The sequence below is a fragment of the Eubalaena glacialis genome, chromosome 11, assembly GCF_028564815.1.
Source record: "Eubalaena glacialis isolate mEubGla1 chromosome 11, mEubGla1.1.hap2.+ XY, whole genome shotgun sequence".
NCBI classification, from domain to species: Eukaryota; Metazoa; Chordata; class Mammalia; order Artiodactyla; family Balaenidae; genus Eubalaena; species Eubalaena glacialis.
The window spans coordinates 73,470,317-73,483,659 of record NC_083726.1 but is presented as its reverse complement, the minus strand read 5'-3'; the positions used below and the strand labels follow the sequence as shown (position 1 = coordinate 73,483,659).

The following is a 13,343-nucleotide window of genomic DNA, read 5'->3' as shown; positions in this document are numbered from 1 at the left end:
ACCTCCCCTCCCTGCATTGATCGCAGGGCAAGGTTCACACTGCAGCATCAAGGGTGACCCAAGACAGGGAGTGAGAATTTAGCAGCAATAGCAGAGGAAAAATGCTAACTGGTAGTACTTATGGGAAGCTGGTTGAAGCCTACATAGAATTGTTTGGTTCCTGCACCAATGGCTAGAATAAAAAAGAACTTTGAATAGGTTCCAAGAAGTGTGAGAATACAGATTTTGAGTGATATATATTATTACTATTCCTAACCCATAGAATGTACTAATACTTGAATTAGTCTGGGATCTGGATAATATAAAGTTAGTTATTATATAATATCTTTTTAGATATTTTTCACTTAAATAACCGTATTTAGATTTTTTCCTAAAAACTGTATTAAATCCATAACAAAAGAATATTCAGCTGCCAGAAGATATTTTTTTCAGAAAATTCAGAAGTTGAAGAAGAAAGTTTGGAAATCTGATACAAAAGTTTACTGAAGTAGAAAATAATAAAATGGAGCAAGCCTAATTTTCAAAAGTACTAAGTATCTTTAAATACTTCCATAATTGTAACATCCAGGTTTTATTCTAAGCTTCTTTGGAGAAAATGAGATTAAAGAGCTGCTTTTCCGACAAATTTCTTTAATTTTCCTCGGAAGGGATATAACTATTATCTTTGTACAAAAGTGGTGTTATTGTAGTTCATAAATGTATGGAAATTATAATTATTCTTTGTTATATGAGTTAGCCCTTTTTCTGAGGCTTTTCTTTTCAGCTTCCCAATATTGTTATAAAGAGTAAATTTTCTTGGGACAAAATTATACACTTAGATCATTCCATCAAATATATTAGTAATTTTATGTGAACTTAAACATTTTGATTTCTTACTTTATTTATAAGATCTATGGAGGAAAAAACATGTTTGCTTGGTTCACTACTACATTCCTAGCATCTAGCACATAGCTGGTACAAAGTAGATACCCAGTAAATATTTTTTCAATGAATGAATGAGTGCCATACATCAAATGCAGTCCTATGTACACAGCATTCGAAATAATGAATACCTGTCCTCAAGGAGTTTATAACCTAACAATAGTAGAGACCAGTAATGAGGTAATTCCATAATTGTTTAATAAGCACTAAGATAAGTTAACACTAGACATGGGGTGTTGTGGAGATTTTTGGAACATGTAAATAGAGTTAAATTTATATAATGTCACAACGTTAAATAGAAATAAATACACTATATGTTGCTCTAGCATGTGAAAATGAATTTATGGTCTACTGTCCATAAAGCAGGACCTGCTTCATTTATTTATTTTTTTCCACAAGTTCATCCAGCCTGCCTTTTGGTCTCCCTAGTGATTAATCAAAAGGAGTGCATTTGTTCTACTCCATGACTACAGGTTCAACCTTTCACTCCAAACAATTTTCTCCCAGATTAATATTGGTTCTTCACCACAATGGGCAACTCACTGCAGGGATCAAACACAGTGGTCCAAATTATCTATTTGGAAATTATTTCTAAGTGCATGGCCAGTGCCTAGTTCAGATGAAAAATAAATAAATAAATAATGCTACATTTCGCATATATCCACTATTTATTTTAGAATTCTTTGAAAGCATTGCAAGTTAAATCTAAATGTATGCTTTAAATTAAGGAGAGACAGATTATTCAACCAAAATAATTTTTTATCATATGCTTTCATTAGTAGAGGTTTAAAATACTGTAAAAGTGTCTGTAAAAAATCTCATATTCTAAAATAAGAAAGTCAGAGATTATTTGATACACTCAATAACTCTCTCTGTTCCCTAGTTACCAGGGCATAACTAAGGCACTGCTTAAATTTATTGTGAATTTCAATGGAGACTGTGTAATATAGATCCCTGCTAAAATCAGATGAATAAAATAATTGGCCATGTAAGATATAGGTGCAAAGAGTAAATTAAAGAAAATTTTGTTCTTCCCTTTTGTATTGCCAAAATGCCTCATGGAATTTTGGGTAAGATGTCAAAAAATTTTGTCACTTTAAGTCCTCATTTTAATACTTAGTGTCTTAGAAATGGTCTAATTAAAAATCTTCTCCTCGTTAAAGGGATAGAAAAGTTGTTATAATGAATGAAGATTTTAAAATGTGCTCTCAGTCAACAAGCATCCACATAAAAATGTCTGAACCTCGAGGACGTCAGTTTTGATTGCTATAAAACAGGCTAAATACTACCATTATTGGTTTGTTGAGAAAATAATACACGTGGATGATCCTACTTTAGTACCTGGCATTTCACTAGAATATAAATGTTCATTTTATTTCCCTTCAGTCAAGCAGTGGAAGAGGCCTTACATGTCACACAGTTCAAATTTCCACTAAAATATAGGCCGTCTTCCTCCTTCTCAGATGAATGTAGGCACTGCCTGGATGCTTCCAGCACCAGAAAACTCATGCCTTCACAAGGAGGGTCCCCATCCTCATAAAGTCTTTTCTCTGCCAACTGAGATCTGCCTTTGGAGCCACTTGTAATATTCCACTTCCTTGGTTCTGAAGCCATCCTTCTGGTCAGAGGACAGAAAAGTCAGAGATTCCATCAAAACTATTAGGAAATATATTATTGGCATCAGAAAAAATGAGCCCTAGTAAACAAAATAAAAATATTGCAAAGGAAACCAATAAGCAATTAGTAAGTAGCCTTTGTTCTGAAATGTGCTCATTCTTCATATAAACCTCACTTTGTTACTAAGGGAATTTGAGCCATCCAGTTCCATTTTATAATGGTTTTTTATGTGTTTACGTAAATAAAAATTTCAGCATTGTATAAATATTAGATATTATCTTCTAGTATGTTGGTTAATTGTAAAATTAAAATCCCATTGTTTTATAGACAGGGCATCTAAAATATAAAATTGCAGTGTACTTATAAACAATCCTCTCCTTTTTATTTATAACTGAGATGTAATTATAGATTTTTAACCAATAAAACAGCCTTATAGGAAGAATGAATATTATAATTCATAGCTTTTACTTAAACTTTAAGAGACAAGGAAGGCTGTCATTGATATGCTGGTTGGTAAAAGTAATCATTTCTAATCACAACATGAATGAAATTTTTAAAAACTTATTTTAAAGATAATTTCTACAATGAATCAAGTTATTAGGTATAATATTTCTTTGATATCTGGCCTCTATATAAGTTCAAAGGAAATAATTTTATATACATACTTCTGAAATAAGCTGGCAGAAAGTAATTAAGCTAGCATGTTTTAGGCCACATGACTATTTTTGTTTATCAATGGCCCTTAACAAATTTGCAATCATGTAAATAGAAATAAAGCTGGAAATAAATGATATAAATTATTGTGGCAAATACTTCCAAACAGAAACCAGTTTTACAGTTTGAGAGCAAATCTTATGCATATTTTTTGGCTTTTTCTCTTTTTTCGTCTGTGTGTGACTATTTCAGGCAATGAGGTGAGCCTTTAATTTGCTTTTGGCACTTCCAATCAGATCTGCATTGTGTGCCTTGCTATTTTCTAAGACTGATAGAAATGTAAGTAACATTAAGTAACATTTGAGAATATGATGCTCAGCCAACATCAAGTGTCAGAACAACTTGAAAAGAATTTTTTGCAACTGAAGTGTCTGAATCATGAAAAAATATTACTCAACTTGTATGTTTGCAGATTCGGTACTGGGCTGTCCATGATAAAGAAGCAGCTGCACACAGAGTTCAAGTCACTAGCCAAGAATACTCTGCCAGGCTGGAGAACCTTCTGCCTGACACCCAGTACTTTATGGAAGTCAGGGCCTGCAATAGCGCGGGGTGTGGACCTCCCAGTGATATGATTGAGACCTTCACCAAGAAAGCACGTGAGTCTCAATATTTGCATTTTATACTTGTCAAAAACTCCCAATTGATTCAGTGATGATGCAGGTATATTTGAGAGAAAATTACTACCTAGCAGTCTGAACACTTTTGGTTTTCAATTTTAACCTTTAAAATCACACAAGATTTAAAAAAACAAAACCAAAAACAAACAAAAACATTGATAGTTATTGTAGATGATGAAAAAATGTGGAGAATACCTTCACACATTGAATGTTCCATTACAGAACCTCCCTTTGTAAAGACTGCCCACAAAATTTTGTATCATTAGACAATTAATGTGTTATTGTTTTAAACTTGGTTTTATAGGAATGCGTCAACAACATGAGAAAATGAAAATTCTATAATTTTTCTATGCTTTGATTTATAAACCTTCGTCACTGCACAATGCAAATGCAAGTTAAATGTTGTAGCATTATGTTCACTCTCTTATTACTGTATGTTCTCATTGTTAATATAGCAAGACCACCTGCCCTGCTCACATATTTTGGTCATACCCATCTCCCTGGCTTCACTATGATAGCTCTTTTTTGAACCCAAGTTGAACAGATGGAAGAGGAGAACTTATATTCAGAATTTAGGGAAACTTCACAAGAATTTGAAGACATGATTAACATTAGAGTTTGAAAATTTATGAAATTCACTTGGGGAGAAAGAAAGTTCTAATGAAATAATAGAACATGGTGGTAAGATCCAGGCTTTGGTATCAGACAGGGGTTTCAAATCACTTACTCAATGTGTGACAGTAGACATATTACATCAAATCTTGAAACCTCAGCTTTCTAATTTGTAAAAAGAGCATTCATTCCTTTTTTCTTTTTTCAATTTATTCATTCATCAAAAATATGCTACATGCCCAGGACAGGTCTAGGTGCTGACAATACAGAAAGGATGAAGCAAAACCCAGATCCTCTTCTCACAGGGTTTAACAAACTAATGGAAAGAGAGGAAGAGAGAGAGAGGGAGAGAAATATGACAAATAAATAAGTATAACATCAGATGACCTCCCCCCATGAACACATTAAAAATACATCTAGACATGGAGCAATTCTCACTGAAAACAAACTGAAGATTGGCAGAAATACTCTTCTACAACCAACGCTGTAAAGTAAGATCCACATGGAGTCAAGTAGGAAGGGAGAAGAAGTAATCAGGTTGGGACTCATGCCCCTAGTACGGGACATAAAAGAGGAAGGGGATATCACAGACTCAGAGATCTCCTGGGGAGTGAGGGGTTTGAGCCACATATCAGACACCCCAACCCTGGGGTCCAACACCAGGAAGATGAGTCCCCATAGCAGATTAAACCACCAGTGGGACTTACAAGAGTGCTGTAGAAAATAAGACTCCACTCATGAAGAGTATGCACACACAGTTGCTTACTCCTGGGAACAAGACAGAGGAATCCTTGAAAATCCTCTGATGGCTTTCCTTGGACTTTCCCAGCATGCGTCCCAACCTGCACGAGTTGCCTTCTTCAGAAAAGTTCCCAGATAGGACAAAGGCTACATTGCCAAGGAGAGTGTGCAGTTGTGGGGGAAAGAACTGGAAAAGAACCAGCACTGCATCTGAATGGGGCAAGGGCAGCCATTACTTGTGCTCACAGAGGCTCCAAATTGGGAGCTGTCTCAAGCTCTGACTGGCTTGCCAGGACTGTCTTATCACATGCTCTGGGCTGCACTGGGCACCCACTCTGGCCCCCTTGCTCTAGCACTGCTCCCCTCTGAGGCAATTATTCTGTTGCTGTGGGGAGGGAGAGGACACATTTAGAGGGAATGGAACCAGCTAGACCTGACCCTCAGGGCTTCTGCTCCAGCACCTTGGGACTTAAAACTGCCCCCAGTAGGGTGGTGATGGCCACTGAGCATAGGAGAAGCTCCAATACACACCTGGCTCTGGATCTAGTCCTTCTGTCTCCAGCCCCACATTCCAGCAGAGTGATAGTTACCAGCACACTGTAAGAGGAGATGTGACCCATGCTCACTTCAGATCCAGCTCTCCCACCGAAGCTGCTGGACACACAGAGATTGATAGGGGCACTACAACACAAGAACACCCCTTCAAGAACTGAATAGTTAAATGTTTCACCTAATTTCAAAGAGACTGAGAAAGTTAAATATGAAGACAGAGAAATTAGTTTCAAACAAAAGAAAAAGAAAAGAACTTCCGTAAAAAACAACTAATGAAGCAGAGATAAAGAGTTTAAAGCATTAGTAATAAGAATGCTAACTGAACTTGGGAAAAGAATAGATGAAGACAGTGAAAATCTTAACTAGGAATTAGAAAATATAAAAAAGAACAAGTCACAACTGAAGAATGCAATAACTGAAATGAAAAACACTAGATGGAATTAGCAGCTGACTACATGATACAGAAGAACACATAAGCAATCTGGAAGATAGAATAATGGAAATAATCCAATCAGAACAGCAAAAGAAAAACAGATTTAAAAAAATTGAGAACAGTCTAAGGGACCTCTGTGACAATATCAAGCATACTAACATTTTTTTTTAATTTATTTATTTATTTTTGGCTGTGTTGGGTCTTCGTTTCTATGCGAGGGCTTTCACTAGTTGCGGCGAGCGGGGGCCACTCTTCATCGTGGTGCATGGGCCTCTCACTGTTGCAGCCTCTCTTGTTGCAGAGCACAAGCTCCAGACGCTCAGGCTCAGTAGTTGTGGCTCACAGGCCTAGTTGCTCCGTAGCATGTGGGATCCTCCCAGACCAGGGCTCGAACCTGTGTCCCCTGCATTGGCAGGCAGATTCTTAACCACTGCGCCACCAGGGAAGCCCCCATACTAACATTTTTATTATGGGGGTCCCAGAAGAAGAAGAGAGAAGGGGGTCAAAAGTGTATTTGATGAAATTATGGCTGAAAATTCCCAAACCTGAAGAAGGAAACAGATATCCAGATACAGGAAGTACAGAGGATCCCAAACAAGATGAACTCAAAGAGACCCAAGACATATCATAAAGAAATGTCCAAAGTTAAAGATAAGGAAAGAATTATAAAGGCAGCAAGAGAAAAACAAAGAATCACTTACAAGGGAACCCCCATAAGGCTATTAACTGATATTTCTACAGAAGCTTTGCAGGCCAGAAGGGAGTGGCATAATATATTTAAAGTGCTGAAAGGGAAAAACCTACAAACTAGGGTACTCTACTCAGCAAGGTTATCATTCAGAATCGAAGGAGAGATAGGAGAAGCAAAAACTAAAAGAGTTTATCAATACAAAGCCAACCTTACAAAAAATTTTATAGGGTCTTCTCTAAGTGGAAAAGAAAAGGCTACAACAAGTAGTAAGAGTTGATATGAAAGAAAAAACCCTACTAGTAAGAGCAAATATATAGTAAAGGCTGTGGATCACCACTTAAATAAGCAACTATGAAGATTAAAAAATGAAAATTGTAAAATCAACTATAACCACAATAGACTGTTAAAGGATAAACATGAAGAAGCAAAATATGACATCAAAACAGAAAATGTGTGGAAGGGAGTTTAAAAAGTAGATCTTTTAGAATGTGTTTGAATTTAAATGATTATCAGTTTAAAACAAGTAGTTATAGTTGTAGGTCAACATATATGGACTCCATGGTAACTACAAGTCAAAACCCACAATTATAGATACACAAAAACTAGAGAGAAAAGAACATGAGCACACCAATAAAGAAAATCATCAAACCACAAGGGAAGAAACTAAAAGACAACTACAAAATGACCAGAAAACAAGTAACAGAATGGCAATAAGTACATATCTGTCAATAATCACTTCAAATGTCAATACACTAAATACTCCAATTAAAAGACATAGAGTGGTTGATTAAATAGGGAAAAAGTCCCATCTATCTGTTACTTACAAGAGACTCACTTCAGAGCTAAAGACACACAGAGACTGAAAGTGAGGAGATGGAAAGAGATTCATGCAAATGGAAACTAAAAGAAAGCTGAGGTAGCACTACTCATAACAGATACAGTCTATAACAAAAGATAGAGAAGTGCATAATATAATAAAATGGTAAAGGAAGTGATACAAGAAGAGGGTATAACATTTGTTATCATGTATGCACCTAAACATATAAATCAAATATTAACAGACAAAAAGGGAGAATTTGACACTAATACAATAACAGTAGGGAACTTTAACATCCCACTTACATCAATGGGTAGATTATCCAGACAGATTATCAATAAAGAAACAGTGGCCTTCATCATCAAAAAATCTACAAACAATAAATGCTGGAGAGGGTGTGGAGAAAAGGGAACCCTCTTGCACTGTTGGTGGGAATGTAAATTGATACAGCCACTATGGAGAACAGTATGGAGGTTCCTTCAAAAACTAAAAATAGAACTACCATATGACCTAGAAATCCCACTACTGGGCATATACCCTGAGAAAACCATAATTCAAAAAGACACATGCACCCCAATGTTCATTGCAGCACTATTTACAATAGCCAGAACATGGAAGCAACCTAAGTGTCCATCAACAGATGAATGGATAAAGAAGATGTGGCACATATATACAATGGAATATTACTCAGCCATAAAAAGAAATGGAATTGAGTTATTTGTAGTGAGGTGGACGGACCTAGAGTCTGTCATACAGAGTGAAGTAAGTCAGAAAGAGAAAAACAAATACCGTATGCTAACACATATATATGGAATCTAAAAAAAATGATTCTGAAGAACCTAGGGGCAGGACAGGAATAAAGACGCAGACATAGAGAATGGACTTGAGGACACAGGGAGGGGCAAGGGTAAGCTGGGACGAAGTGCAAGAGTGGCATTGACATATATACACTACCAAATGTAAAATAGATAGCTAATGGGAAGCAGCTGCATAGCACAGGGAGATCAGCTCGGTGCTTTGTGACCACCTAGAGGGGTGGAGTAGGGAGGGTGGGAGGGAGACGCAAGAGGGAGGGGATATGGGGATATATGTGTATATATATAGCTAATTCACTTTGTTATACAACAGAAACTAATACAACATTGTAAAGCAATTATACTCCAATAACGATGTTAAAAAAAAAAGATTAAAAAAAAAAAAAGAAACAGTGGCCTTAAATGACACATTAGACCAGTTGGACTTAATAGATATCTATAAAACATTCCATCCAAAAACAGCAGAGTACACATTTCTTTCAAGTTCAAATGGCATGCTTCCCAGGATAGATCACATGCTAGGACACAAAACAAATCTCAAAAAACTTAAGAGGATAAAAATTATATCAATCATCTTTTATAGTGAAAATGGTATGAAACTAGAAATCAATTACAGGAAGAAAAATGGGAAAAACATAAACCTAGGGAAACTAAAAAACATACTACTAAAAAACCAATGGGTCAATGAAGGAAATCAAAGAGAAAATCAGAAAATACCTAGAGACAAATGAAAATAAAAACACAGCTTTCCAAAATCTATGGGACACAGCAAAAGTAGTTCTAAGAGGGAAGTTGATAGCCATATAGGCCTACCTGAAGAAAGAAGAAATATCTGAATAAACAACCTAACCTACCGTCTAAAGGAATTAGAAAAAGAAGAGGAAACAGAGCCTAAAATCAACAGAAAGAAGAAAATAATAAAGATAAGAGAGGAAATAAATAAAATTCAGACCAAAACAAATCAATAGAGAAGATTTAATGCAATTTGTATCAAAATACCCATGATATTTTCACACAACTAGGAGAAATAATTCTAAAATTTTATGAAACCACAAATACCCTGAATGGCCAAAATAATTTTGAGAATGAAGAACCAGAGCTGGAGGTGTCATGCTTGCTGACTTCAGACTATACTACAAAGCTACAGTAATCAAAACAGTATGGTAGTGGCACAATACAGACACATAGGTCAATAGAACAGAATAGAGAGCCCAGAAATAAACTCATGTTCTTATAGTCAATTAATATATGATAAAGGAAACAAGAGTATACAAAGGGGAAAAGACAGTCTCTTCAATAAGTGGTACTGGGAAAACTGGATAGATACATGCAAAAGAATGAAATTAGAAGATATTCTTAACACCATATGCAAAAATAAGCTCAAAATGGATTAAAGAGCTAAATGTAAGACCAGAAACCATAAAATTCTTATAAGAAAAGATAGGCTGAACACTATTTGACATTTTTTTGGGTCTGTTTCCTCAGGCAAAGGAAACAAAAGCAAAAATAAACAAATGGAACCAAATTAAACCTAAAAGCTTTTACACAGCAAAGAAAATCATTGAAAAAATGAAAAGGTAACCTACTGAGTGGGAGAAAATATGTGCAAATTATATGACAGATAAGCAATTAATATCAAAAATATGTAAATAGTCCATTCAACTCAATATCAAAAAAGCAAACAACCCAGTAAAAAAAATGGGTAGAAGATCTGAATAGACATTTTTCCAAAGAGACATACAGATGTCCAATAGGCACATGAAAAGATGCTCAACATCACTAATCACTGACAAAGTCAAATCAAAACCACAATGAGATATCACCTCACAGTTATCAGAATGGCTGTCATCAAAAATACTGCAAATATCAAATGTTGGCAAGGATGTGAAGAAAAGGGAACCCTAGTATATCATTGGTTGGAATGTAAATTGATGCAGCCACTATGGTAAGCAATATGAAGGTCCTCAAAAAACTTAAATCCAGCAATTCCACTCCTAGATATATATCTGAAGAAAATAAAAACACTAATTTGAAAAGATGCATGCACTCCAGCGTTCATAGCATTATTTATAACAGCCAAGATATGGAAGCAACCTAAATGTCCATCAATAGATGAAAGAACAAAGTAGTTGTGGTATATATGTACAATGGAGTATTACTCAGCCATTAAAGAAGGAATGAAATTTTGCCATTTGCAACAATGTGGATGGACCTGGAGGGTATTGTGCTTAGTGAAGTAAGTCAGACAAAGTCAAATACTTAATGTTACCATTTATATGTGGAATAAAATATAAAATAGATGAATGAACATAACAATATAGAAGCAGACTCACAGATATAGAGAACAAACCAGTGGTTGCCAGTGCAGAGAGGGAAAGGGGGTGGAGTAAAATAGGGGTAGGATTAAGAGGTACAGACTGCTATATATAAAATAAATAAACTACAAGGCTATATTGTACAGCATAGGGAATATAGCCAATATTTTATAACTTCTAAAGCGGTAGAATCAATAAAAATATTGAATCACTGTTGTACACCTGAAACTAATATAATATAGTAAATCAACTACACTTCAATTAGAATTAAGTAATAAATAAAATACAATAAATAAACAGATAATACAATTTAAAACTGCCTGGGTGGGAGCCAAATTCCAATCTGATGGTTGGGAATATCCTCTTAGAGAAGATGCCATTTGACCTAGGATATGAGTAATAAGAAGGAGGTCTTTGCAGAGGAGATTCTATCAGGCAGATAAAATAACTAGCACAAAGCCTTTATATGAAAAGAGTGCGGTATGCTTTACTTGTAGAAAGGCCAATAGTTCCAGAGCGTAGGCTCTGAGTTGGGGAAGAAGAAGTGTGCTGGAGTCATAATAAGAAGGGTCTTATAGATCATAGTAAGGAGTTAAAATTCTTTCTAAGTGTGATAAGAAATCATTGGAAGATAGTAAGGCAGAGAGTGATATCTAATTTATGTTTTTTTTAATTGTTCTGGGTAGACAATGGATACTGGTGGAATAAAAGTGAAAGCAGAATAGCAAATTAGGAGACCTTTGTTTAGTATTTGAGGCAGAATAGCAAATTAGGAGACCTTTTTTAGTATTTGAGGAAGAAATGTTGTTGGCCAGCACTAGGTGATAATGGAGATAGAAAGAAGTGGAAAATTTTCTGCAGGCAAAGCTGACAATTTGCAGCTAATTTGGATATTGGCAATAAATGGAATGGAAGACTGAATCGATTTTGGCTTGAGAACTTGGGGGTTTGGTTGTACCACTTAGTAAATATGGGAAAGTCTCACAGAAAGGCAGATTTGGGGGTACATAGTAAATGTTCTGTCTTGATTATATTGCATTTGAGAAACCTTTTAGACATTTAGGAGGAGATAGGAAGTTGCACATATATGTCTAGAGGTCGAGAGAGAGATGAGCTTGAGATAAAATTGTGTGTACTTAAAACCATGGGCCCAGGTGTAAGGTTTAGGGAAGATTCATATATAGAGGAGAGAAGCATGCTCAGGATCAAGTCCTAAGTCATTCCACCATTTGGAAACTGGGCAGAGGACATGGAGCTAGCAAAGGATGATTAATGAGAAGGAACAACCTGAGAGATAGGAGGAAAGATTATAAGAGATTATGAAATTTAAGAAAAGATATTCAAGAAAGAATTGGAAGGTCAACTCTGTGAAATACTGCAAAGATGTTAAGTTTTAAAAGACTAAAAAAGTGACATTAGATTTGGCCAAGTGGAGATGATTGATGACCTTGAAAACAGAAGTTTCAAAAGACTGGTGGAGAGAGACATCCAAATGAAGGTTGATGAGAAGAGAATAAGAGATCATTTTATTACCTACCTCCCAGGGTCACAGAGTGCATTAAATGAATCCATGGATGTAAAGTGCATACCATAGTGCCAGGCATACAGTACAAACATCAGAATTAGCCATTGTTGTTGTACATCATTATCAGTATTATAATTCCCAATGTGATATAGTTTGCAGAATTGAAATTGGATATGGTGACTATCAGTTGCATGTTATTACTTTCACAGCTCCAAGCCAGCCTCCAAGGATCATCAGTTCCATAAGGTCTGGTTCACGCTACATAATCACCTGGGATCATGTGGTTGCACTATCAAATGAATCCACAGTGACAGGATATAAGGTATATAAAAGATTACTAGATTATTTCCCACACAAGCTTCATTCTTACAAAGAGTGACTGATGTTTGGGTTTTTATTTTGCCAAAACCCATCCAGCTCTCTCTTATTCTAGCTGTGTAGCAGAATCAGATGACATGATAAATTTTGAAAGGAGAAAAGATCTTCAGTGAATTCTAGAAAAATACTATGTCAAATGAGCAAGATAGATAGAATAACTGCTTTAAAGAATAGAGTTGTTAGAATAATTAGTGTTTAAAAAAGAGAGAAAGAATCCATTTTTGTTTGACAATGATTAAGATAGTGTCGCCAAGCACACAGTGAATTCTTTGATGTATGAGGTACCCTCTGTAAATGAACAAAAATGGAAAAAAGGTTATTTCTATACATTCTCTATATCACACTATCACATTTTTCAGTCAACACTAACTTTTAGAAACAGTGTGAAAACATTTTAATTGCTAGGCAATTTTTAGACTAATTTAATATATTGAAAGAGCCCTCATTTTTTACCTTTTTCATAAAAAGACACATTCTTTCTCTCTATTTTGGTAATTTCAAAAAGTAAAGTTTAGATGCTTAAGATGCATCCTCTTGGATCACCCTAAAAATAGGTGAAATCAATTTCTGTGAATTAAAAATAACATGAATT

At 35.4% G+C, this 13,343-nt stretch overlaps 1 protein-coding gene across 1 annotated transcript in view; it reads left to right on the top strand.

The window, feature by feature from the left end:
* CNTN1 (contactin 1) overlaps positions 1–13,343 on the top strand; it is a 372,949-nt gene that overhangs the window by 323,554 nt on the left and 36,052 nt on the right. Inside the window, exons 21-22 of the mRNA XM_061206213.1 lie at positions 3,665–3,851; positions 12,583–12,695. Coding sequence (XP_061062196.1) covers positions 3,665–3,851; positions 12,583–12,695 — 300 coding nt within the window. The remainder of the gene's footprint in view (positions 1–3,664; positions 3,852–12,582; positions 12,696–13,343) is intronic.